The sequence below is a fragment of the Dermochelys coriacea genome, chromosome 10 (assembly GCF_009764565.3).
Source record: "Dermochelys coriacea isolate rDerCor1 chromosome 10, rDerCor1.pri.v4, whole genome shotgun sequence".
Lineage (NCBI taxonomy): Eukaryota > Metazoa > Chordata > Testudines > Dermochelyidae > Dermochelys > Dermochelys coriacea.
This window is the reverse complement of record NC_050077.1, coordinates 36000181-36027161: the sequence shown is the minus strand read 5'-3', so window position 1 is coordinate 36027161 and position 26981 is coordinate 36000181. Positions and strand designations below refer to the sequence as shown.

The window sequence follows — 26981 nt, the reverse complement described above, 5'->3', positions numbered from 1 at the left end:
AGATGATGTCTGTCTGTATCTGTGCGAGTTTTTTCATGAAGTTGACAGATTTCCACTCTATACGGCTAAATTCAGTGCCTTGCATAATGACAGGTTTCAGAGTAGCAGCCGTGTTAGTCTGTATTCGCAAAAAGAAAAGGAGTACTTGTGGCACCTTAGAGACTAACAAATTTATTAGAGCATAAGCTTTCGTGAGCTACAGCTCACTTCATCGGATGCATTTGGTGGAAAAAACAGAGGAGAGATTTATATACACACACACACAGAACATGAAACAATGGGTTTATCATACACACTGTAAGGAGAGTGATCACTTAAGATAAGCCATCACCAGCAGCAGGGGGGGAAAGGAGGAAAACCTTTCATGGTGACAAGCAAGGTAGGCTAATTCCAGCAATTAACAAGAATATCAGAGGAACAGTGGAGGGGTGGGGTGGGAGGGAGAAATACCATGGGGAAATAGTTTTACTTTGTGTAATGACTCATCCATTCCCAGTCTCTATTCAAGCCTAAGTTAATTGTATCCAGTTTGCAAATTAATTCCAATTCAGCAGTCTCTCGTTGGAGTCTGTTTTTGAAGCTTTTTTGTTGAAGTATAGCCACTCTTAGGTCTGTGATTGAGTGACCAGAGAGATTAAAGTGTTCTCCAACTGTTTTTTGAATGTTATAATTCTTGACGTCTGATTTGTGTCCATTCATTCTTTTGCATAGAGACTGTCCAGTTTGGCCAATGTACATGGCAGAGGGGCATTGCTGGCACATGATGGCATATATCACATTGGTAGATGCGCAGGTGAACGAGCCTCTGATTGTGTGGCTGATGTGATTAGGCCCTATGATGGTATCCCCTGAATAGATATGTGGACAGAGTTGGCAACGGGCTTTTTTGCAAGGATAGGTTCCTGGGTTAGTGGTTCTGTTGTGTGGTGTGTGGTTGCTGGTGAGTATTTGCTTCAGATTGGGGGGCTGTCTGTAAGCAAGGACTGGTCTGTCTCCCAAGATCTGTGAGAGTGATGGGTCGTCCTTCAGGATAGGTTGTAGATCCTTGATGATGCGTTGGAGAGTTTTTAGTTGAGGGCTGAAGGTGATGGCTAGTGGCGTTCTGTTGTTTTCTTTGTTGGGCCTGTCCTGTAGTAGGTGACTTCTGGGTACTCTTCTGGCTCTGTCAATCTGTTTCTTCACTTCAGCGGGTGGGTATTGTAGTTGTAGGAATGCATGATAGAGATCTTGTAGGTGTTTGTCTCTGTCTGAGGGGTTGGAGCAAATGCGGTTATATCGTAGCGCTTGGCTGTAGACAATGGATCGAGTGGTATGATCTGGATGAAAGCTAGAGGCATGTAGGTAGGAATAGCGGTCAGTAGGTTTCCGATATAGGGTGGTGTTTATGTGACCATCGCTTATTAGCACCGTAGTGTCCAGGAAGTGGATCTCTTGTGTGGACTGGTCCAGGCTGAGGTTATGGTGGGATGGAAATTGTTGAAATCATGGTGGAATTCCTTAAGAGCTTCTTTTTGCCAGGGAAATCTCATTTATTCATGAGATTTTTATATGTGCCATCCTATCTGCATGTGCAGGTATAGATTCTAAAAGAAACATACAAAAAACCCTCAGTTTGGGTGGATTTCAGTAATCAAATCCTCCAGTCTGTCAGGACTAACAACCCCTTCTAACCCACTCACTGCACAAAAGCTTGGGAAGACAGATAAGCCTTGCAACATGCCCCCAAAAGCAGCAAACTTGGTCTCTGTCAGCACAAGGTGAAGTAGTGAGCTCCAGAACTGAGGTCCCTTCACTGAAATCACCCTGCCAGAAGCCCCCTCTCATTAAACCAGAGAACTGCTAGCTCAAGCACCCCAGGTGATCTCATCTACTATGATACAAGACTGTAACTAAGGTATCCTTAGCTGCAGTATCTAAGGTAGCCAGGACCCAAATCATTTGACCTTTATAGATCAAAACCAACACCTTCAATAACAGACTCATCACCTCATCCTTTGATTTTAACAGCCTGGAACGAACTAGCATCCAATATGTAAAGTGCAGACTGAAGCTCCCCAAGCACCCTTCAACCTCAGTGAAGGACACTTGCAGCAGCTCAGGGAGAGAGGACACCACATATGTCTTCACCAAATACAATTCTATCACTACAGGGATTACCAAAAGGAATTACCCCAGGGACAGTAGTGACTGCCAAAACTCATTGCCATATCCAGTTTCTCTAAGTCAAATGGTACAAAATCTGAACCACAACCACCACTTTCCTCTCTGCAAGGGCTGGAGCGGCAAACTTCAGTGTTCTTAGGAGGCTTTGTAGAGATGCAGAATCACTAGGCTGCAGGTCCTCCCTCCTCTGGCCTGCCCCTGCTTCAAACCCTGGAACGCCCCAGGTGACTGGACTGTGACTGGAGGCAGCACAGACCTGGTGGAGCCAGTTCTATGCCAGGTATAGATGCCCCCCGCCCAGGACTGGAAGTATTCCATGGGGGATGCGGGGGGGAGGGGGGAAGTCTAACAACTGCCCTATGACCCTTGCACCAAGTAGGCTGACACAAAGGAGGCTTAAACAATGAGATGCCCAGTGAGATTAAGTGATATTACTCCCGAGAGCATTCTGCGCACAATATTTTAAAATTCTGCAAATTTTATTTGTCAAATAAATGTGGAGGCTCCAGCATAGCACTGGTGAACACAGGCCACTGGCTGCACAGAAGTGGGAGATCACTGTGCAGCTTTCCTTGGGGTCACGGACTCAGCAGTGAGGCTGCACCCAACCTTGACACTGTGCAATGACTGGGCCTCCCCCAGAAACACCCCAGAGCCTTGCCCCTCTGTGCCAGGTGCACCAGGTCTGGGCAGGCAGGCTCAGCAAGGCAGGATCCAAGTGTGGAGGGGCTTAATGTGAGAGGATCCAGGTGTGGGTTGAAAGGGTTCTGTGTGGGGCAATCTGGGTGTGAGTGGCTCAGTGGGGATCCAGGTGCAGGGGGGATCTGGATGCACAGAGGCTTGTTGGGGGGTTTCTGCGTGCAACAGTAATGGGACTCTGCAGGGGGGTCCAGGTGAAGGTAGTTGGGGCTCAGCAGAAAGGGTGTCTGGGTGTGGGGGGGATAGAGCACAGCAGGGGTTTCTGGGTGTGGGGGGCTCAGTGGTAGGGTCCAGATGCTGGGGGAGTGGGACTAAGTGGGGTGGGGATCCAAGTGCAACTGGCTGGAGCTTGGTATGGTGGGGATCCGGATGGCTTGTCAGGGTAGTCCAGGTGCCAGGGGAGTGGGGCTCACAAGGGAGGTTCTGAGTGCGGGGGGGGGGGTGATGAGGCTTGGTGGGAGGGACTGGGTGTATGAGGATTGGGTGGATGGGGGAGCAGTTCCCTGTACAGAGATCCCTCCCCCTGCAGCTGAGGAGCGATTGATGCAGAAAGCATGGGGGGACCGGGGTGGGAGGAAGAGTTTGCAGAGCTTCCTACAGCTGCGGGAGAAATTTGAGGGTGGGCTTAACTCAGGTCCGGATACCGTACAGGGGAAGAGGAAGTCCCATCCTCCCCAGGCCAACTGGGACTAGCAGATGAGCCCAGCACAGGGTAGAAGACATCAGCCGGGTCTTCCCCAGTCCCGCCCCCTGCCACTCAGTGATTTACCTTTCTACTGGCTGCTCCGGGCACCCGAACATATTGCTGGCGGGGGAGGGGGTCACATGACCGCTCTTGTGGCTTCTTTATGCTTCCCCATCAGAAAGTCATTTTTCTGCGGGGAAGCAAATAAATCTGCGGGGAACATAAATTCTGCACCACTGCGCATGCACAGAATTTCTCAAAGAGTAGTGATATGTAAAGGTCATACAGGAAGTTTGTGGCAGAACCAAGAACTGAACCCAAATCTCTTAAGTTCCAGCCTAATACCTTTACTAGGTAGATGTTCTGCCCATTTTACAGATAATGAAACTCAGGCAGAGAGAGACAAAGTGATTTTTCCAGGGCCACACAGTGAATCACTGGAGAGCTGGAAAAAGAACTTGGAACACATGATTCTCAGTTGAGTGCTCTACCCAACTAGATAATGATACCATGAGTATAATCAAAGGCCGAATTCAGACCCACTACAATAGTGAAATTCCACTAGAGCCAATGGAGTTCCATCTACTTATATCAAGTCTGAGTTTGACCCTAAAATGACTTTAACAGATAATTAGAAAAAAATAACAGTTTCAGCTTTACACATCAAGCGAAAAATCCAAAAAGCCATTCTGTATGAAATGGTTCACCGTGATTTTTCATGACAGTATTACACAATTGGAAACCTGTTAAAAGATTCCATTCCCCATAGCTTGAGGCTATACTTGAAAAGATTTGTCCATGAATGCTTTAGTAACGGTTATCCAGATCTGATTAATCAAACTGTCCTCTTCCAGCTTGAACACTGAACACCAATCCCCTTTTTGGCAACACAACACAATCTCACTAGATGGCTTTCCCAGCTGTGGTATTAAGCTTTATATGAAAGAGCTTTTTTCCTTCATGTCTATTCAGATTTCCCCTTTGGTGCCAGCACTTGCAGGATGTTACACTGGAGGCATCATATTCATTCTAGTGAAACTCCATTTCAGTACAAGAGATAAATAAAGTTAACAGAGTTCCAGCAAAGATGCATTTGATTCAGTGTGCTCCTATTAACCTCCTGCTATCCAGTCGCAGGGCTGTAGCAGTGCCATTTGATGTCAAAAGTTGGAATTAGACGCCCAGTTTGCCAACATTTCAGTGTTCCTCAGCTACAGAGGCACTTCATTGCAAACAGAGATTAGGGCATCCTGGCTACAGAGCTTCTGGGGTGAAATACCTAACGGTTAGCTCTCTTTGCATCATCCTATCATTCAAGCAGTGGCTGGAAAAACCCATGGTTCAACTCACGAAGCTGAGGCGAGGGTTTGCCCCCAGTGAAAATGGGAAGAAGTTCAGCTTGCAAAACCTCATAGGTCCCCCAGAAACCTCCTGAAGTTTGAGGGAACTGTTACTATCTATATGACAAGATTATACCTTGCATCAGTACCAGACTCAGATCCCACCCCCACTACCTTCAAGCTCCATGTAAATATGGCTCCAACGGAAGATTTCAGTCAGGGGCTTCCCCACCAGCTGCTATGCTCTGGAACCCAACACAAGCTAATCATTCGTTCAACACTAACTTGTACTGGGCTGGCCCACGGGTGTTAGGGAGACTATCACAGACAGCAAGTCCCTGCCCTCCCACTTAAATAGGCTAGGGCTACTATCAGTAGCAGCTCCTCAGGTTTGGAATTGCTATTGTGAGAAAGATACAGTATGGTCTTTACTCATTGTGGGAAAATTGACTCTGAGTTGGCTATCAGGTCCCTGATGGCCACTCAGACTGTCTCACTGCCACCTAGACTGAGATTTTTAACACAATGCACATTGCATGCTGGGGTTGAGCCAGAAACCTGTGCCCACTGATAGTCTTGGGTTGGACTACGTTTCAATGTAGCACACAAGCTGCACCATCTTGCATCACATACCTGCTTTTACAGACACTGGAGACAAGTGAAAGCAGGAATGTCAGCAGCATACACACAGGCACAGAAGCCTGCTTCATCAGCTCCACGATAATACTGGCTTCCACTCCTTCTGACTGCCAATGAGTCAGCTTGATGGGCCCATCATCGTATTTATCTGTCATGAATAGTACCTTGCTCTTTGCAACTGTGTCAAACACAGCACTTAGTTTTGAGGCATCATTTCTCTTATGGTCAGCAGACGTGGTCAGGTTGTCTGTGGGATGCAACTGTGAAAGCATTACTTTGCGCTGGTCATAATATACTAAGATGAATTCATCTTCCTTGGGGCTGCTGGGGTATTTCTGAAAGATACAGCAGCTCCAAACCCTGCTGTCTCTCTCTTTATTGAGCTGTATCCAGGGCTCATGGGAAAAGATTGTGCTGAGATCTTCCAGAAACTTGTCCAGGACCTCTTCCTTCTCCTTTTTGCTGTTACTCCATGAGCCCAGCACACACACATTGACTTGAGTCACCCGCTGGACCTCAGAAAGATACTGCTTCACCTGGCCAGGAATAAAAGGGAAGTGGACCACAGCGAGGACAACAGCAGAGTTCTGTTCTGGGATCCAACGGCCAATCAAAAGGCCACTTTCTGCTGTGGCACAGCAAGAGGGGAAGAAGACTTTAAGAACCATGACAGCAATCCTGGAAGAATGTAATACCTGCCAATAAATACAAAAATAAAATTTAGAGACAGTGGGTAAAGGCACAGAAAAAAAACCCCCAGAGCTTAATGAAAGCCATTGCTGAGGAGATCCAGTAAAGTTTCAAAACACCAAATTCAAGAGCAAGCTGAAAACTGCCTCTGCATCTTAGATTAAGAAGTTGACATTGGTGCTATTAGCCAAGCGACGTTTAAAATCATAGGTGAAAGAGGGACTTGGCACATTTCTGATAAACACAAGCTCTTCAAATGACCTTGAGGTGGAGCTTTCAACACAAGGGCATTTTGCGAGTGTTGGAATAATCTCTCATAACTCTGCACTAAGATCCATGCAAATTGCAGGACATGGTCCAACCAGGGGTTCATCTAGTCCAGTATCCAGTCTCTGACAGCAGCCAGCAGTACATGCCCCAGAGAAAGGATCAGAAACCTTGACATGGATAGTTGTATAATAACCTGCCTGTAGGGTAATGTTTCTCCCTAACTCCTTCAATCAGAAGTTGACTTATGACCTGAAACAAGAGGACTTGTATCCTCCCTTATGTCACTGGAGCAGGAGATCTGCTTTGCCACAGACTCACTGTGTAACCTCGGTCATGTCACGTAACGTCTCTGTGTCCCAGCTTCTCCACCTGTAAAATAACAACTGTTGATCTACTTCACAAGGGGACTGAAAGGCTTAACTGATTAAAGTCTTATTTAATTCATTGGATAGAAGGTCCTAAAGAAGGGCAAATATTACATTCACTTATTAGCCCTGCTTTGCGAACGGTCCCAGACCACCCTGCAATCTAAAGTAGGGTTTTTTCCCCAATTCAGGGAGAACGCATTTCTACAGTTTTACAAATCACCTTAACAATAAATAAATACATTTTGAGCCTTGAACTAGCTGACAATGTCTCTTTACATAATGCTGAAGCATCTAATAGAAATATAATTGCATTAAGGAGGGTGATTCCTCAGAATAATCAGCATCTGGTGACTGTTGTCCTTTTCTGTCCTTCAGTGCTGTGCTAGGGATGTGAAAACTCTATGAATCCCTTAGGCTGGCATCTTTGTGATGGGAGCAGTCAACTGGAAAGAGAAATACACAGTATATTTATAACATGTTGAGAGTACACAGAACAGGGAGGTTCCTGGTGTGTGTGTGTTTCTCTCTATTTAATAAAGTTTAAATGATCTACTAAATCTATGCACCTGGCAATTTGCTATGGAAAAGATACACTTGTCTGTGATGGGGAGGTTGGTAGGAAACAACTAAGTTAAGTCACTTGACAAGTCACATAACCACCAGCCTGACAAATGCAATGGTAGGAACTGACTGCTCATGGATGAATGCCTTTCAGCCCCTTGAGGCAGAAAGGTGAAGTTTTCTTGGCATGTGTTGGCAGTGGGGCAAACACCACAATTGCTGCTATCAAAGGCGAATATCTCCCAGGTCTGAATTTTCCCTGTCACTTCACAACAGCTGAGGCCACCTCAATACCTGCATTAAAGAGGGTGCATGTGTGTGTTTCTGGGGATTTTTAGTGTAGCAACATAGGTGCAGAACTCTGAATGTTGCTAAGAGCAGACAGCCCCCTTAGCTTCTGAGGGGAGTGAGTGCCTGGCCTCACTGTCTGACAGTCTCCTCGGGCTGACTGCAAGAGCAGCATTCACAAGCCACAGAGGGAGTTGCATCCTTCCTTCCTGGATCAGAGGGATAATTTCTGCTATGTAGAGCCTCTGAGGAAGTGGGATCTTAGAAGAACCTCAAATAATTATTAGTGAAAAGTGAAGAAGATTGTAGATGGTTCCATTTTAACAGTCTAAGGTATTGTTAGTAACATGGCATAGGTAGGGATTTTTTTTTCAAATGGTGACATGTATCCTGCCAGTGTACCTTTAAAGCTGAATTTTTATTTTTAAATTTTCCAAGTAGTGTCAGCAGTTTTTAAAGTTCTATTATAGCAAGAGATTTCCAGTGTCCTCTGCTACTCTCCCTCCACAGAGTCCTTGCCAATTCAACCATCATTTTAGAAACAAAATGCTGTTTCACATAGCTTTAAAATTTATTTTGTTCTCAACTTTTTATAACCCCCACTAAGAAGAATGAAGGCAAAATTTCTCTATTTTTCCCTTCTCTATTTGGGAAACATTGATCGTATTTCTCTCCTCCTACCCCCCAAAATTAACCTGGAGTTATTTCATAGACTCTCAGGGTTGGAAAGGACCTCAGGAGGTCATCTAGTCTAACCCCCTGCTCAAAGCAGGAACAATCCCCAATTTTTGCCCCAAATCCCTAAGTGGCCCCCTCAGGGATTGAACTCACAACCCTGGGTTTAGCAGGCCAGTGCCCTTCATTGTGCTCTGAATGTGTGTGTTTGTTAACTGATGGAAATCGAGCAGATGGAGTTCAGATATTACTTTTAAGGGGACATATAATATCTCTACAGCAGGAAAATAAATTGTATCATGTTAATAGGTTACTGCAACATATTCTAGTAATCAGGGAACCAACCTGGAAACTCATGAGACCTGGGCTGTATTTCCAACTCTGCCAGTGACTTGCAGTGTAAACTGCCTCATTCATTTCAATAGGTTATATCTGAAAACTAAGAATTATATTTTAAATGTCACCACAACCTAGTATTTCATTGCTGATGATTTTAGCAGAAACATCCACCAAATGTACTTATTCTACCAAAGTCCCAAACCGCCTATTGCTCCCTCACAGATGCCTGCTACTCAGGTGTCCCCCACCTTCCCCCAGCTCCCAGACTTTTCCAGTACAGTTATATGAAAATCTTTGGAATACTGGAAATGGAAAATGTGGGGACACGATATAATAAATGCATTAATATAAAAATAAACAAAGGTTAAGATACTGATTGTATAATTCATACTCAACTCATTAAAAACCTTGATACTTTAAGGTACCATTTTCTCCTTTTCAAATCTGACTCTTTCCTAAAGGATCTAAGCTTCAGAGAAAGCATTCCCAGAGGACTGGCTGGTCAGAGGACTGGTAACGGACATAGAGCATGACAGTATTGCCAGCTCAAATCCAGTACTGGTTGGAAGCGAGTGAAAGCTGCTACTGTCACTGGATGTTCAGTTGCCTCTATGAAATGTGTTGTGATCTCCTTCTGCCTCCCCAGCATTACTCCTGTCCACATCACAAAATCACCTCAACAACTGGTATCACTTAACCACCTTGTCAGCTATCTCAGTTGAGAAGCCAAAGACCGAATGAGCCTGAACTCCCTTCTCACCCCTAGACATGGTTTGTCCAGGACAGGAGCAAGAAACACTGGCAGATTGTACCCACTCTGGAGATGAATACAAGAACTTCAGTCCACAGGGGTGTCAGGCTAGAACGATACTAGAGCACAAAATCCACTTCCAACCCCACAAGAGAGATCCTTGTTCAAATACTGCTCTGTGAGCTGGCTGCCACCAAGCTGCCTCCTAGCTTACAACAGACAGGAAACCTCTCCAACGCATCATCAAGGATCTACAACCTATCCTGAAGGACGACCCATCACTCTCACAGATCTTGGGAGACAGACCAGTCCTTGCTTACAGACAGCCCCCCAATCTGAAGCAAATACTCACCAGCAACCACACACCACACAACAGAACCACTAACCCAGGAACCTATCCTTGCAACAAAGCCCGTTGCCAACTCTGTCCACATATCTATTCAGGGGATACCATCATAGGGCCTAATCACATCAGCCACACTATCAGAGGCTCGTTCACCTGCGCATCTACCAATGTGATATATGCCATCATGTGCCAGCAATGCCCCTCTGCCATGTACATTGGCCAAACTGGACAGTCTCTACGTAAAAGAATGAATGGACACAAATCAGACGTCAAGAATTATAACATTCAAAAACCAGTTGGAGAACACTTCAATCTCTCTGGTCACTCGATCACAGACCTAAGAGTGGCTATACTTCAACAAAAAAGCTTCAAAAACAGACTCCAACGAGAGACTGCTGAATTGGAATTAATTTGCAAACTGGATACAATTAACTTAGGCTTGAATAGAGACTGGGAATGGATGAGTCATTACACAAAGTAAAACTATTTCCCCATGGTATTTCTCCCTCCCACCCCACCCCCCACTGTTCCTCTGATATTCTTGTTAACTGCTGGAATTAGCCTACCTTGCTTGTCACCATGAAAGGTTTTCCTCCTTTCCCCCCCCTGCTGCTGGTGATGGCTTATCTTAAGTGATCACTCTCCTTACAGTGTGTATGATAAACCCATTGTTTCATGTTCTGTGTGTGTGTGTATATAAATCTCTCCTCTACTTTTTCCACCAAATGCATCCGATGAAGTGAGCTGTAGCTCATGAAAGCTTATGCTCTAATAAATTTGTTAGTCTCTAAGGTGCCACAAGTACTCCTTTTCTTTTAACAGACAGGAGAGTTCTCTGCCTCCAGAGCTGGCATACAAGCTGTGGAGCCATTGGCAGAGGAAACTCTCTAGCTAGCATCTAAAGCAGAGCACAAGCCTAGAGGAGGAATATGTACAAGCAGAGAACTGGTGTACACTGCAATTTCCTTCAGGCTGGCAGAAATAACTAGGCTCATACACTGGGCTTCATTTTAACTCCTTCATGACTATATATGTACTTCATGGCTCTTGCTAGAGTATTTCATTCTGGTGAGGAAATCACTTGTGGGGCATTTCAGCCCCTTTGTTTTAATGAGTTCTTGTCACAAGCTCAGATGGCTTTGGCTTGCCAGAGGTAGGGGAACCACCAGACCCTGGGATCTGTGCAGAGTAAGAAAGGACTGAAGCACAGGGGTGAAGGAGCCAGACTGTGAGTGTTCAGTGTCTCTGACCCCATCCGGGTCGCCAGAGCATACAGGGGGAGCTGCCAGCATCAGGGAATGGAGGATACAGTGCAAGGACCCGAGAGAGAGAGATGCCCTTCATCAGAGCAAGAAACAGAAGACAGCAGATTACAATAACCCCTCCCAACCAATATACTCCACTTACTTTCCCTTGCAGCCCCCACCAATACTGTGAGCCCACAGTTCACACCACACAGTGCCACCCTTTACCTGCCCTCACAACACCACCACCCCCCACTGACCCCAATCCCCTAGCGAGACCTCTTCCCAGCGTGACCCCTCCCTCTCACATTCCCCCAGTGCCCCCCCACAATTCCCCAGCGTGACCCCTCCTTCTCTTGCAGCCTCGCCACTATGACTTCCTCCCAGTCTCCTCCCAAGCCCCCTTCCCTGCAGCCCACGCCCTCACCTTCACCCCCCCAAAAGTACCTCCTCCTCCTCCTCCTCCTCCGCACCGCAGGGAGTGACTCTCTCCTACCCCAGTCAAACAGCCGCGGACCGGACCCTCGCGACATTCAAGCCACTTCCGGGTGTTGCTGGAAAGTTGCTAGGAGACGCGGTCCGCAGCTCGGAGGACCCGGTGCTGTCCGGCCCCCAATGCGTCCCGGGCAGGCACCGGAAGCTGTGACTCTACGATTCCGCTGCCTGCAACGCTCCACCCCTCCTACAGTGGGGTGGGTGAGGAGCTATCCAGCCCCCCAGGCATACGGTACCCGACCCCAGCTCCCCTGAATAGAAGGAGAAGCCTGATCTGTGAGTGGGGTCGGAGTGTGGGGTTAATATAGGGCCAGCAGCTTCCACTCCCTCCCACTCATGATGCCTTGGCAAAGGGAACGGGCTCCCTGCAGCATTTCACTTCTGCCTCCAGGGCCATCTTTCACCCCCAAAGTCGCTTTATGGGCATCAGATACATTGTCCCTGGCCGGGGTGCCTGTGGGCACCCAGCCAAAGGGGAGGTGCCAGGGGCCTGATGACACCAGCATCATTCACCCTCAATGAACATAAACTATGAGTCACATGAGCCACAAAAGTCAAGAGCTTGGCTTTAAAATAATAATTTGGGGTTCTTGATTTGACTGCAGCCTTTTGAACCTTTAGGCAACATTTGGGGCATGTTTCTAGGCTTTTCTCTGCAAACACAAGGGCTAGAAACTTTCCTTTAATCCCCCTCTCCCCCCCCCGAAATTCTCATTCTCATGCAATAACAAACAGTCCCCCATAAAATGGTGAGAATGGGCATCATGGGGCACATTTTTTCCATAGGGGCACACCATGGGCATCAAATATCAAATACCATGTGGGTGTTGTAAGTGCTGAGCAAATGGGTAGAAGTTACCAGCACTTTTCCCCACAGTGTCTCTCATTGGGGGGTCTGAAACGCTGGCCCTGGTGAGCGTTGTGATCACCATACTCAAAAGTTTGTCCCCTGGAGATTAGTATTCCACAACTTTGGGCCTTGTGTCACCACATCATGATGCAATGTCCTACCTTTTTGTCAGCCATGGACATGTTTTAATAGTCAATAAGTCCTTCTTGCAGGGATCATTTCTGGGGTCACCCCCATTTTTATTGGGTTAATCCCCAGCATCCTGCTGTTGTGTCACGACATTCTCACAGCATGATGACACTGCATCATCAGTGTGGCCATGTCATGGAGACAAGTGATTTCCTGACACTGCCTTATAGTGATAGACTCATGGAGCTCAACACAGAGAAGGTTAAGAGGTGACTTGATCACAGATTAATTACCTTCATGGAGAACAAATATTTGACACTCTAGTCTTTTAGACAAAGGTATAACAAGATCCAGTGACTGGACACTGAGACTAGACAAATTCAGACTAGAAATAAAGTGCAAATTTTTAGGTAAGGGTAATTAACCACCAAAGGTCACAGTGGATTCTCCATCACTAGCATTCAAGACTGGATGTTTTTTAAAAAGACCTGCCTTAGTTCAATCATGAATTAATTCAAGGAAGTCCTCTAGCCTGTTTTCTGAGGTCAAACAAGGAGATCACAGTTGACCCTTCTGGCCTTATAATCTATAAACCTATACAAATCTCACCTTTTATTTAAAAAAAAAGAAAAAGTTTCTAGTCATGATGATTGCAGAGAAAGCCTGAAAATGTGACTCAGTTTCACCCTGAAGTCTCAAAAACCAGAAGGCAAATACAAAAACACCTTTGGAGAGATTTTCGTATTTAAAAACGCACATTTAAGCTAGTCTCATGTTTTGTTTTGTTTTTTTGTGGGTGGGTGGGGGCTAACATTACTTTTGAATGCTAAGATCTGGCAAAACTGTATCATGCCAGCTTCACGCTGAAATGTGATTTGCTGACACAACAACATGATGAAAATGTTCCAATGTGAACATCATGCCTTCCCAGTGCCCAAATCTGTACAGTCTCAAACTCTCCAAAGCAGCAGCTCCCTGGATACAGGCTTGTAGGCTGCTAGCCTGTCTCCCCAACCCAGGACATGCTCACTGCCATGCCTAAGTCTCTTTCAGGCCCTTCCTGCAGGGGTCAGTTTATTAACTCAAACACAAAATAGGCAAAACAGAGCAATTCCTTTGCCCACCCTGGCATACAGCTCCCAGAGTTTTCCTCCTGGCCTCGATCAGGGATGAAAAAACAATACATCCTTCCCTTCAACCCCCCCAGCCATGCTCCAGGACCTTCTGCAGGAGCACATCTCCCTCCAGCAAGCTGAGCATGCTCAGCCTTTACAACAACTGGGTCTGATAATTGAATAGGGCTGGAGAGCCACAGGCTTCATGATTCTTAAAGGGACAGGCTACCCTGTTACAGTAACAAGGCTAATTGTGGTTCTGGAGGCAAGCACATAGGGAGATCTGTCTTAGGGAGCAAGTATTCCACAGTTACAGCTGTCAGCATTTTTTGTGCATAAAGTTTTCCTGCCCCAAAATATGGTTTTACAAACACTGAATTTTTTCACGGGAAAGAGTCTATTCAAGCCAAAAACAATCAACCAAAACATTTAGAATGAAGGTTGGTCATTAAAAATTTCTTGCAGGGAAATGCAGGATTGTTGTAGCTGTGTCGGTCCCAGGATATTATAGAGACAAAGTGGGTGAGGTACTCTCTCTGTGTAAGCTCAAAAGTTTGTCTCTCTCACCAACAGAAGTTGGTCCAGTAAAAGATATTATCTCACCTATCTTATCTCTCTTATGGGGAAAATGTCAGTTTTCTAACCAGCTCTGCCTGCTGTGTCCTATGCTGTGAGCACAGCCCACTGCTCTGTGACCCAGCCCATCTACCTCTGTGCATTCCTCTCAGCTTGTCATGCATGTTGCCACCACAGCACTTCCCACCCCAGTCATGTTATGCAGGTAGCAGGAGTCCCACTGCCAAACCTAGGTCTCTCTCGCACAGTAGGGTGGAATACCACCCCAAGACATTGGATCAGTCTTGTTCTTTCCTTTTCTATCAGCATCTCTCGATTCCTTCTTCCCCCATATTTTAGCAACTAAGAGGACCAGCAGACTGAGAGGGATGCCATAGCAGCCACGTCCACCCGAGCATTTGGGTGGAGATCTTCAAAGGTATTAGGCTTCTAACTTTTACTGAAATGAGTGTATCAAGCCTGCAAAGAGGAAACTCAGGCAGGGACAACTGTGAGAGACTTATCCCCTTGCCTGCTTCTTTCCTAGGCCTCGGGATACCTGAGAACAGTGAGTGCACTACATTCAAACTCTAATTGCTCTGCTACAGCAGGCTGAGCCTACTGATAAGGAGAAGCTGTCTGGCTTAACTCTTCAAATGCTGGACGCAATTGGTGTAACAACATCTGCATCCCTGAAAAAGCTAGTGGGCCAACTTCAGGCCTAGGGCCCCATTCTTCCTTTCCCCCAAAAAGGTATGAGTAACTCCCATTGACTTCAAGGGAGCTGCTCTCACCTTGTGGTAGGTAAATAGGGCCACTGGTGTAAGTCTGTTAATGATAATGGAGTTGTCTCAGGGGCAAATTTGGCCCACTAGCTTTTGCCATGTACACATACCCTTCTGCCTCATATACACATAGTCCACTCCCATCCCCACTTCCTCAGACTGGCTTAGATTGGTACAGGTATTCAAAGAGTGATAATATCTTTGGAAACCCGGACCAGGGCTCCTTTCTGAAGGCTGGCCTGACTTAGAGACTGTGGAGAATACACAGGGCTTTTGAATAACTCAGGAGTAAAGGGAAAATAGCTAGGTGTTTAGGGGCAGGGGGATCTTATGCTGGGATTCAGATCTCTGGGGAATGGAAGGATATGGTGTGGGGAACATGTAACTGGGGAGTGGGTGAGAGAACATGTTTTTAGGGAGAACATGTGCTGCATTGAGGGGGAGAGGGTAAAATGGGCTCAGTCAGGGCCACCAGTGCTTAATTTCTGCCAGAGCTTTCTGCCAGACACCTCTGGCCTTGGTAGTTCAGAGCCCTGGCACCTCTGGCTGTGGCAGTTCAGAGCCCTGGCACCTCTAGGCTTGGCAGTTCAGAGCCCCAGCATCTCTGGGCTTGGCAGTTCACAGCCCTGGCACGTCTGGCTTGCCGCATCAGTTATGAAAGTAAAAATATTGCTTGATCCCTGGCACCTCTTTCATTACAAAGTAAGCACTGAGGGCCACCTCCTCTCAGGTCTCCCCTAGATCCAGAACTGTGCAAGGGAGACTCTACAACACACCCTGGGGGAAACGAGGACGCAGGTGTTGCCTCCCCTCTTGCTCCAACCCTCAAGTGGCTTTTGGGGAAAGCTTGCAGAGCGGAGCCAGCCAGAGACTCCAGCTGGCAGGAGCGGAAGAAGCCCAAAGTAAGGACCTCAGAGAACTCGCTACAGTTCTGAGTGGACTTTCTCTGCCCTGCACAAATAGCTGCTTGCTCCAAACCTCCCTCTCCTTCACAGCCTCATCACCTTAGCTTCACTCCCCTGCCCCCTTACCCTTTTCTCCCCCACCTTGTCTCCCTCACCCTCCTTCCCTTCCATATCCCCTCTCCCTTTGCTTTCCTTTCCCCCTAGTGGGTCCCCTCCTGTGTAAGCCCACCCAGAAAAAAAATCCCTTGCACTACTAGTAACATGCTGTTTGCTGCCAGCACATTGTTCACTCTGCTGGTGTGTTCTACGTCATCCCCTGCCCTGGATCTGTCTTGTCTAGTTATATGGTGAACTGTTTGGGAGAGGGACTGTGTCTGTGCAGTGCCTAGCACAATGGGACCCCCACTGGCTGGCCCTTAGGCACTGCTGTAATAAACATGATTAACAATAATAATATGTGGAGGTGGTGAGGGGGGGCATTCATAAATCTCTTCCTCCCCATATTGAGCCACCTAGCTACCTGTCTAGATCTTCCTAGGCCAGAGGTGGGCAAACTATGGCCCGCGGGCCACATCCAGCCCACGGGACCATCCTGCCCGGCCCACGGAGGTCCTGGCCTGGGAAGCTCACCCCCGGACTCTCCCCCGCTGCTCCCCTCCCCTGCAGCCTCATCTCGCCACGCTACTGGCGCAATGCTCTGGGCGGTGGGGGGAGTGAGCTCCTGGGGAAGTGCAGCTGCAAAGCCCAGCCTGACCTGTTGCTCTGTGCTGTGTGGCGCGACTGCCTCTCCTGGTGCAGCTGCACTGCCAGCCACTGGTGCTCCAGGCAGCATGGTAAGGGGGCAGGGAGTGGGGGGGTTTGGATAGATGGCAGGAGAGTTCGGGGGGTGGTTAGGGCCGTGGATAGGGGTCGGGGCGGTCAGAGGGTGGGGAACTGGGGGGTTGAATGGGGACAGGGGTCCTGGGGGGGCAGTCAGGAAGGAGGGGGGGGGTTGGATGGGATGGTGGGGGGCAATTAGGGATGAGGGGTCTGGGGGCAGTTAGGGGACCGAGAGCAGGGGGGATGGATGGGGCAGGGGTCCCCAGGGGGCCATCAGGGAACAGGGTGGGTTGGATGGGACTGGAGTCCTAGGGGGATCCATCAGGGGGCGAGAAGCAGGGGGGGTCGGATAGGGGGTGGTGGACAGGCCATGCCTGGCTGTTTTGGGAGGCACAGCGTTCCCTAACCGGCCCTCCATACAGTTTCAGAAACCCAATGCGGCCCTCAGGCCAAAAAGTTTGCCCACCCCTTTCCTAGGCCATCTCCCCAACTTCTTTGATCCTGTCCTGGTCCTGGGAGGGGGCCTGGGGCCTGATCCAAAGTATGGCAGCTTGGTGTGTGTCCTGGCTGTGCAGGGGGGAAAGTCCTCTCCACGATTCACCTGGGGTGAAAGAAACAAGACTGAAATTGGCTTTTCTCTTAAATCAGCCGGAAGGAGCCAAATCTAGCACCTGATGTAACTCCACTATGGCCTTGGTGATGTGGGAGTGAGTGGGGCCTGAACAGCTTACTCCAGCTACCAGTGCATCAGTTACAAAGCCTGGGGAGGGCTGTGAAATGACCGTAACACACACAACCCCTCCTGGGTGGGACACCCTATTCCTTCCCTCCCACACCCCTTCTGCAGCCTGTTGCCCTTTGCTGATAAGGTTCGTGTGTGTGCTTCACAGACTCCTGCTCTCGGCTGTCCAAGGTGACAGACAATTGTGGTATGATAGAAGGGTGTGGGGCTCAACCCCAGCTGCGGGATTTGCAATGCTTACTACCAAGTGTAGGGCACTCAGTGCCAGTTGTGGAGTGTATCAGTGCAACATTCACTACAGGACTTTGGGGTAGTCAATGACAGTTGTGTGTGTGTGTGTGCGTGTGCGTGTCATGCTTATTGCAAAAATGTGAGACACTCAGTCCCCATGGTGCAGTTCTGCATGTGTGTGTTATTGTATGTGTGTGGGATGCTTGCTGCACAAATGTGGGGCACTCAGTCCTGGTTATGTGTGCATGTGTATTATGATCACTATAGAAATTTGGTGATCTCAGCCTGATAATCATTTTAGTGTCTCTATTCTGAACTCCTTGCTTTCTGTGGATATTTTTCCAGCCCTGGAATGCGCAGTGTACTCAATGCCCTTTGTACTGTCTAAAACAAAAAGGCCAAACAAAACCATCTGACCCACAAATAATTAGTTATCTTTAATGTTTAACTCCATCCTGATGACGGCTATTGTCAACTACACGCAATGGACAATGCTACCCTGTTCCTGACCTAGGCTTGATTCTCAATTCACACCATCTTCCTTGATGCCATAAATGTGAAGACCCAGCCATTCTGAGATTGGTATGTGTTGATGACAGGTATCTATACTAGCACCTGGAAGGGAATAGCCTTTATGCGCAGGAGGGATGAGAGGGAATTCTGAGTAATCATGACACATCTTAAGCTACTGTAGTGGAGGTGACCCAATCCAAATAACTCAGGTAGAATTCTGGGGTCCCAGTTCTTGTCTCTGCCAGCAGATGTCACTGTAAGGCAATCACATGGGGCACTGGGTTACCTAAGTAACTGAAATAAATGATTTCAATGCAGAACTGTTGAGCCCTATCTAGGATTTGGGTTTGGACTGTCACTGGCCACCCAAGGATTATCGGAAGTATAGGGGGGCCTCACACGGTATTTAAAGACTTTGACACAATTATCCCCAGAGTCTGCTACTAAAAGCAGCCCAGAATTGGAACAAGCCACTCCTGCAGGCTTCCGCACCCCCTTAGACACCAAGCAGATGGGAGACCCGCTCTTGGGGAACAGGTGGACTGCTCGGTGCTGTTCATCTGCCACAATTATGTTGCCTTCTACGTCAGCACAGACCCCAGCTGGGTTGCCAAACTGGTGCCCGTATCTGCAGCCAAGGGAGCCCACCAGTTTATGGTTGCTATTGAAGAGCTTGACATCACCACATTCCTCGCTCACAATGAACCCGCCATCACGTGCCAAGCAGACATAGCGGGGTCCACGCAGGTTGGAGACGGAGTGGGTATTCTGTATCCTGAAGGCACGGTCCAGAGCAAAACTGTGGACTTTGCCCTGAGTGTAGTCTGCTACCAGGATCCTTCCTGTGCAATCCACTCCAATACCCCTAGGAGAATCAACCGTCCCGATTTTGATCCACTCCCCTTTGGAAAATTTGGAGTGATGGTTGAAGATGTGGATGGTCCCATTCATCATGTCCGTTACAGCTACCATCCCTGCCCGAGTCACAGTCACATCTTCTGGCAAAAAGGATTCACTTTCCCTTCCCTGTTCCACACATGGTAAGGACTGCAAAGTCTGACCTGAGCGAGTGAGGATGTGGACCCAGGGTGCATTCTCACTAGTCACATAGATAGAGCCATCCAGCGAGCAATGGATTCCACTTGGTCCCCCATAGCAGCAGCCATTGGGGTTGGGGATCTGCTGAACCAGGTCATTTTGTCGGTAGTGGAGGAGGTTTCTGATGTTGTCCAGGTCGTGACAGATGACCTTTGCCTTCTCAGCCAGCTGGTGGACTTGGTGTTCTGTGACCATGCCCATCCCATGATGGTTGCTCAAAAGTGGGCTTGCCTTCTGGAGTGTAGTGTCTGATTTCACTTGGAGCGTGTAAACAGTCTTCAGAAGTTTCTCCTTCCGCCAGGTGGCCTCCAGAGTATAGTCCATGGCTAGTCTCTCTTCCTGTTTGGAAAAAGTGATACAATCATTACAGTCCCCACTGAGCAATATCCTCTGAGGGCAGAGTCTGATTGCAGATACACTAGTGTAAATCTAGAACAGTTCCATTGACTTCAGTGGACCCATATACTTACGACCAGATTCTGGCCTCTTATACAAATATATATACAAGAAATAAAGGCAAACAGGGAAGGGGTTACCCTTGCATAACCTCTGCATCCGAGACTCTAGGATTTCCTAAGAAATAGGGCCACATTCTCAGCTGGCGTAAACTGGCATAGGTCCATTGATATCACTGAAGATTATACTAGCTGAGGATCTGGCACAGGGTTTTTATAATTCACAGTGGTGTCGGCGCAGGCTAGCCTACAGGATCACTAGCTCTGTATCTGGTACTCTTTGTGTTAGTGGGCTGGCCCCAGCATCGCTTAATTAATTTTTTTCTATAACTCCATTTATTGAAGCAACACTCAATATTTGCCTAAACCAGTGGTCCCAAAGCCTGTGGGACAAAGCTCAGAGGAATGTTCAGGAGGGTGCGTGGTGGGGCCCAGGCCAGCCAGCAAGGGAGTTGGGGAGGAAGCGCCACTCAACCCTGCTCTGCCCCCCAGCCCAGCTCCAGCCCCAGCCCCAGCTGCAGCTCCACTCTGCCCTCAGCCCAGCTCCATCAGGCCCCAGCCACAGCTCTGCTGCTCCACCCTCAGCCCAGCTCTGCTCTCATTCCCTCTCCACCCCCAGGCCAGCTCCTCCCCCATCCCCAGTTCTCTCCCAGCTTCACCGTCAGCCCAAGCTCCTCTGCTGAGCCAACTGTGCAGTAATGGAGGGGGTTGTGGACGGATTCCATTACTCGTAGAGGGTGGGGGGCACGACAGGAAAAGTTTGGTCACCACTGGCCTTAAAGAATCAGGCAGATTGTTCAGATGTGGGTTTGCATTGTTTGCTCAACACCAGTTTTGTTTTCAGGTTCAGATGTAGTCAGCAGCTTTGCCAAGTGTGAAAAAAATGGTCTTTAAAGAGTCAGAAGGCATGGAAAAAGCACACAGCATCTGTGCGTGACTTATCTGGTGTCTTGCACTCTGAAATAAATGCCCATGTATTTATTTTAAAAAATCAGACATTGAAAGATATGTAATGTTGTCATAACCAATGCTAACACAGGGGAGGTTTATGTCTTCCTCCAGAGAGGTTTATGTCTGCTACTGCTGCCCTTAAACTACTGTAGCTGCTCCTTTAACTAAATCAGAAGTGCCTCCTACTTTGAAAGTCAGAGGTTCCACATTCAGTCCCCACAGACAGTTCAGCCAAGGATGTTGTTACAATTTTATTTGAACCTGAGATCAGACATAGGGGTTGGGTTGGGGATTTTCTCTCCTTCATCTCTTCAAAAAACAAGACAATTAGGAAATTAAATGCACAAAACTCAGGAAATTTAAAGATATAGGCCCCAGTCCAACAGTTGGTTCCACACAGGCTGACTCCATTGCAGGATCAGGGCCACGGTTCCCATAGTAACCTAAACGGTACATTACACAAACTCACTGCATGACCATTTTAAATAAGAGGAAACCAACGCACCATGAGGCCGAGCGACTAGAGCCGAATTAACACTCCTAGTGAAGAGTTTATTTGAGAGAAGTAGCCTTTTTAAAAGTCCCTGTATTTCCATGAACAGACTGATTTTTACACATTTGTACTTTTTCAATGAGAACTCATTTTAGCTGCTAGTGGTTGTTTAGGAATGATTACGTTGGCTAGATCTTGTACTATGTTCTTTGCAGCATGTGACTGGTCATCAGCACATGATGTTGTCACTGCTTCTTGACTAGATGAGTAAAACTTTCCAAACAATTGCAGGGGGGGAAGACTTCAGGTGCAAGTATCCATCTTGGTGTGTAATTTCCCTTATTTGGATGGGAAGGTCTATGAAAACTAGCCATTCCCTAAACAGCCATGCAGACAAAAATCCCATTTGCACAACAGTTTGTGGAAAAGCAAACAAAAACACAGGCACAAATACAGTTGAACTCAGCTGTTCTTTGGATCTGAGGGTTGGGAATACAGTGCTGCAGTTTTCTTCTCCATCTAATTTCCACTCACTCAAAGCTCAACTACACTGCAGCACCATGCAGTGACCGGTGCACCTTGGAGCTTGGCCCCCTGCTCGCTCACGGTGCCAATAATAACCACCTTTTGATCAGTAGATCTCAAAGCACTTTACAAAGGAGGTCAGTGGCATTACCCCCATTTTGGGTATAGAGGAATGGAGACAGAAAGACAAAGTCTTGTCCTAGGGCATCTGGCAGCAGAGCCAGCACTCTAACCCCTAGGCCACACAGAAATACACACACCCGTACGCGTACAGCGTAGGCTAATACAATGCACATCTTTCTCTGAGACTGTCATTAGAATCAGCAGACATCCCAGCAATAAGCATATTACAACTGGAGATCTGTTTGTGACGTCCGAGCTCGGGCACACATTGAGACAGCAACTTAGGTCAAAGGTTTCCGGCTTGCTTAGCTAAACTTGGACAGCTGATTCCATAGCTGGACCCCTTTTCAGAAGCCACTAATTTTGAGGCCTAATTATGGATTGAGGTGCCAGTTTGCAGGTACCTAGATGCGACAATTTTGGCCTAAACAAAGGCACAAAAACACAGCCCAAGGAAAGCTGAGGAAATACATTGCATATACCTTGTTCTGCTGTGTGCATGGAGAGCTTTTCCTCCCACTGATTTGCTGCTCCCCTGTTGCTTCCCACATCCTTGGAGTGCAGGTCTCGCAGGAAGGGATGAGCTGGGCTGTGAGCTGTTTTTGTTGTTAGCAACTGAGCTTGACTCAGCCACTCACTGTGCCTGTGTCAACATGACTGGGCTGCCTAACCCAAGCAGGGCTGGACCTCTGGAAGCAGAGCAGGCCCGGACCTCTGGAAGCAGAGTAGGGCCATTGGGAAAGGCAATGCAGCATGCTCATGGGGGAACCACACCTGTAGGGATTGTCCCATCACTTGCACTTCCTCTGAGGATCTCAAAGCACTTTGCACACATTAGTGAGTTAAGTTTTGCAGCAGGGCAGGACAAGCCAGAATTATCATCCCCATTTTACAGATGGGGAGACTGAGGCACAGGAGGTTAAAAGCCAAATCCTGCCCTGGGCTGTGCTGGTGGCAGAAGAGGGCATAGGGTGCTCAGCACCAACACAGAGTTCTTACCTAGCTCTCAAGAGAATGCTAGGAAAGGGGGTGTCATCTGTACCTGGAGGGCTTGCTGCTTCTTCTCATGGGAGGTAGGTGTGTCCTGCTAGACTGAATACAGGGCTGGGGGAGTCGGGACTGCTGGGTCCTTTTACTGACTCTGCTGCTGATTCACTGTGTGACCTTGGGCCAGTCACTTTCCAGCCCTGTGCCTCAGGCTTCCCATGTATAAAATGGGAGATAGCGATTCTTTCCCAACTCTGCGAGGCACTTTGAGATCAATGAATGAGAAGCTGCTACGCATTATTATTGTCAATGAAGCAGCTCGGAGCCCCTCTGGTGCCCAGTCTGAGCTATCTCATGCTCTGCACTTGCTGGATGACTCTTGTATTAACAAGCAGGTCTGTTCTCCTCCACCCTCTCCAGCATGGCTCTGACTGGTAATGGCAGGATTTGCTATAACGGAATACGCTATCCAAGGTTACATGGCAAGATGGTGGCAAAGACAGGAATAAAAGCCAGTTCTTCTTACGCCTGGATTTATGCTGCAACAACTACTAGACCATGCTTCTCCACTTCCAGCTGCTCTCCAAAGACCAGCTGTACACCCTCTCTGCCATTATGCTTGCCCTTCTGTTTCCCATCCCGACTGAAAACTAGCAGATCAGAGACAACCAATGGCCCAAATCAATCAGACTTCTAGGGCATGGGCTCAGGTTTGATTTCAAGGATGCAGCGGGAGGACCTTTACTTAAGCCATTTCAGCCCCCTAGTGAAAGTGTTGTACATCTGCTCAGCTCAAGTAAGGAAAAGACTCATGACTGTCATGAATCCACCCTTATGACTGTTCCTATACCCAGAAGAATCAGCTGGGTACAATCTGAAATGTCTGGATCAGAATTTCCCCAAACACTGGCGGGGTTGGGATGTAGGAGTTTTGGTTCTATCTGTTGCAGAGATGGGCTAAAGCTGAGGAGTATGGATCTGGAGCAGAACTTCCCCAAAATTGAATCTACAGGTGGCTTGGTTCTGTTCAGTGCTGAGATGGATTCAAGCTGTGGAGCATGCGTCTGGATCAGAATTTCCCCAAAGTCTGGGGATGTTTGAATCTCAAATCTCTGGTTCTGTCACTGTTGCTGTTCTGTTGCTGAGATGGACTCAGGTTGGATCTGGAGTTTGGATTGTTGTACCAAGCTATGGCTTTTGTATCTAGCTCAGAACTTCCCTGAAGTTTGGGGGTGTTTGGATCAGGGATTTCGTTCTGTCTGCAATGGAAACAGCTCCCGCTGTGGAGCTTGGATCTAGGTGAGCCCTCTCCCAAAGGTTGGAGGTGTTTGGATTTGGGGTGTCCAGTACAAATAAATATCATATATAACTAGAGGTAACAAGCAGGGCAGTCTCAGCTGGACACTGGGAGGACTGTAGGAGGCTTCAAAAACCATCTCCCACGGCAACAGAGTTTGACCTTTTGTTGCGCTGTTGTTGGTTTGATAAACAAACATAGCCATTGGCCCTTGGGCTCACATTCACCTTTTCAGGACTGTGGCCCTGTCACAACCTGTTTGAGAGCCACCCCCAAAGCCCTAGAGACACCTTTGTCAAGGCAGGATCCTGACACAGCTCAGCGCCCTGCCCTGGCCAGGCCCACCTTCGGATAAGGGACTGCATGGCACAGAGACAGAAGTACTCCCTACTCCCTTGTGGAGATACCCCAAGTCCCATTACTAACTGGCTGCCTGGCTCAGTTGGGGGGTGGGCTGGGCTGCAGGGACAGAGATCCAGGGGCCCAATTCAGGCTTGCCATAAGGAAGTTCCTCTCCCATTGATTCCAGTGGAGTGCCCCCGATTGATTCACCCCCAGGTGAATGGGGTAACTCCTTCCACAGCTCCATTGACCTCCAACAATATTAGGAGCCTTCTGGGAGTTCAGGCAAGTTCTAAAGGGGATTCCCTCTTCTGAAGCCTGTCTGCATTCCAGATGGAGATCTCTGTTGTGGGCATGATGGCTTCTGGGGGAGGGTGCATAGCACACCTGGGGACCTGGAAGATGCCCTGAAATGCCAGTGGCATCGGAGATAGGGGAAGTAAGGCCAAGAGACTATATAGAGAGTCAGTCGACAGGCATCCCAACGTGGAGGACTAACTGTGTTGAAGAGGGTAAGGTTTATTCTTCTTGGTGGAATGATCTATTGCAATTATTCATCAATTGGCTGCCTCAGGGATCTAGTAACAGGCTGAGGAAGGTGCCTCCCAACCATACCACAGAAGGCAGTGGGGCAGCAGGGTAATGCTATATATATGGGGGTAAATTCCTTCTTGCCCCCTGCATGTGATCTGCTGATTTCCTGAAGAATGAGCTTTGATTACCTAGTTTTAGCCTGATCACAAAGTTATCCAGCCCTTTAAAAGACCAGCCACAGAATGTGATCGTATAGATCCTGCTCAGGTCTTAAAAGAACATGCATATCTTTGCATTCACTTCTGCTGTTTTTAACCTCTATCTGGGATAGGCACAGGGAAATCCCCCCTTGAGGGCATACTTTCCCTGCCAAGTACAAAAGGAGACAGAGAGTTTCCCCTCTTCCCTGGGACAACTATGGTGGTGCTGGGAGGTCATATCCCTGAACAGGTCTCTGGAAGCATCACTGCTCCTTCCCCACTGCCCATGTGTGGCTCTCTCCTAACTTGGATGGCAGAGTAACAGCTGCTGCCTTGAGGAAAAAGCTAAAGAAATATCCCATATCTTCTCCACACGCCCAGCCTCTCGCCATCAGGAAGTAGGAGAGTGCAGAGGACCAGTTGCCTATACAGCCAAAGACATAGATAGTTTCAGTTTAGCTAGATTTCATTAACCCTTTGATTTTGGGCATCTCCATTTCCAGAAACATAAGCCGCAGCTTTAGGGATCCTGAAAAGGGCTACAGCCTGTTTGGCAATGTCATCATTAATAATAATAAAAATACATACCACCGTGCAAACACCAATGCTGCTCACTACCTTCCCACTCAGCCTGGATGTTTGACTGCAGTTTCCCCATCTGGTCACCAGGAGGCTTAATCTATCTAAATAACCATGGAAGAAAAAAAACTGTCTATAGTTAAAAAACAAAGTGTGTGTGAGAGACAGAATTTACCAGCCATGCATTTTAAAACAATAACTGAAGTAAAAGCAGTTTAAAGTATGAACGGTGACAGGAGGAGGCAGTTAACCCTTTCTGAATGTCTGCTTCAACGTCGCCTCCATTCTGCCTCTCTAAATTCTTCCCTGCAGGTTCACTGTGATACAGAATCTTCACTTCCCGTACTAAACCCACGGGCCATGTTGCTTTGTGATATTAAACAGCTGCAAAATTTCATGTCAATGGAGGCTACGTTTCAGTGCTAGGTGATGCCATCCCCTTGTATAGTTTGTATGATAGTTTGTTAAGTGCTTTGGGATTCTTTGGGATCTATAAAAAAAGCAAGATCTATCCATCTATCCAGAATAGGATGGACCAGGGGCCCATTTTTTGCCACTGCCCCCCACACCTTTCCTCTACCCCCGAGGTCCTGCCCCTCCAGCCAGGCGGGCAGCTGGAGCCTGGCCAGGGAGCCCAGGCAGCAGGGGCACTGCTGCGGACCCTCCACTGCCCAGGTGGGAGGGCCGAGAGGAGCCCCCAGCCCATGTCCCCACCCTGCGGGCTCCCCGCCCAGGGCAGGTGGAAGATCTGCGACTCCTCACAGCTGCCTGACTGTGTGACTCTTACTGTGGCCTGGCTGTGGCTCCAAGGCCCCGTCCCTTGGCTGAAGCCAGGTTGGGTAAGAGCCGCATGGCCAGGCAGCTGTGGGGAGTCGTGAACCCTCTAAGGAAGGGTCCTGGGCGGGGGACCCATATGGCGGGAACATGGGCTGGGGGCTGCTCTTGGCCACCCACCCCAGGCAGGTGGAGGGTCTGCGGCTCCCAGCCCACTCCAGCTTCTGGCTTGGCTGGGGGCGGGGCCTTGGGTGGAAGGTATGGAAGGGGCGGGGCCCCTGGCTCCTCTACTTTTGGGAAGACTCAGCGGGGGCTAGATCTATCTATCTAATCTTAGTTTGCTGTGTAGTTGTAGCCGTGTTGGTACCAGGATACTAGAGAAACAAGGTGGGTGAGGTAATATTATTAGAGCAACTTCTGTTGGTG

At 48.1% G+C, this 26981-nt stretch overlaps 2 protein-coding genes across 12 annotated transcripts in view; both read right to left on the bottom strand.

The window, feature by feature from the left end:
- PIGQ (phosphatidylinositol glycan anchor biosynthesis class Q) overlaps positions 1-14809 on the bottom strand; it is a 51046-nt gene extending 36237 nt beyond the window's left edge. The window contains exons 1-5 of one of the 11 annotated variants that reach the window (XM_038418196.2): positions 11506-12215; positions 8724-8817; positions 7131-7297; positions 6736-6855; positions 5521-6221 (exon numbers count right to left, since the gene is read on the bottom strand). In XM_038418196.2, coding sequence (XP_038274124.1) covers positions 5521-6194 — 674 coding nt within the window. In that variant the 5' untranslated portion in view covers positions 6195-6221; positions 6736-6855; positions 7131-7297; positions 8724-8817; positions 11506-12215. Of the gene's footprint in view, positions 1-5520; positions 6222-6735; positions 7298-8723; positions 8818-11505; positions 12218-14726 lie in introns of those variants that run through there. The other 10 variants (XM_038418188.2, XM_038418198.2, XM_038418190.2 and 7 more) reach the window with 10 other exon arrangements.
- A 3290-nt stretch (positions 14810-18099) lies between these two features.
- On the bottom strand, positions 18100-22467 carry NHLRC4 (NHL repeat containing 4). Its single transcript, XM_038420097.2, has 2 exons — positions 22325-22467; positions 18100-19634 (listed from the first exon to the last, which is right to left on the bottom strand). The coding sequence occupies exons 1-2, from the start codon at positions 22391-22393 to the stop codon at positions 18528-18530; spliced, it is 1176 nt and encodes a 391-aa protein (XP_038276025.1). The 5' UTR covers positions 22394-22467; the 3' UTR covers positions 18100-18527.
- Between the last annotated feature and the right edge of the window lie 4514 nt (positions 22468-26981).

Bases quoted from the DNA above. Each gene is read 5' to 3' on its own strand.
- NHLRC4 (XM_038420097.2), bottom strand. From the start codon at position 22,393: ATGTGGGAAGCAACAGGGGAGCAGCAAATCAGTGGGAGGAAAAGCTCT. The intron at 19,635-22,324 runs GTATATGCAATG...TTTTCCAAACAG, and splicing joins CATGCACACAGCAGAACAAG to GAAGAGAGACTAGCCATGGA.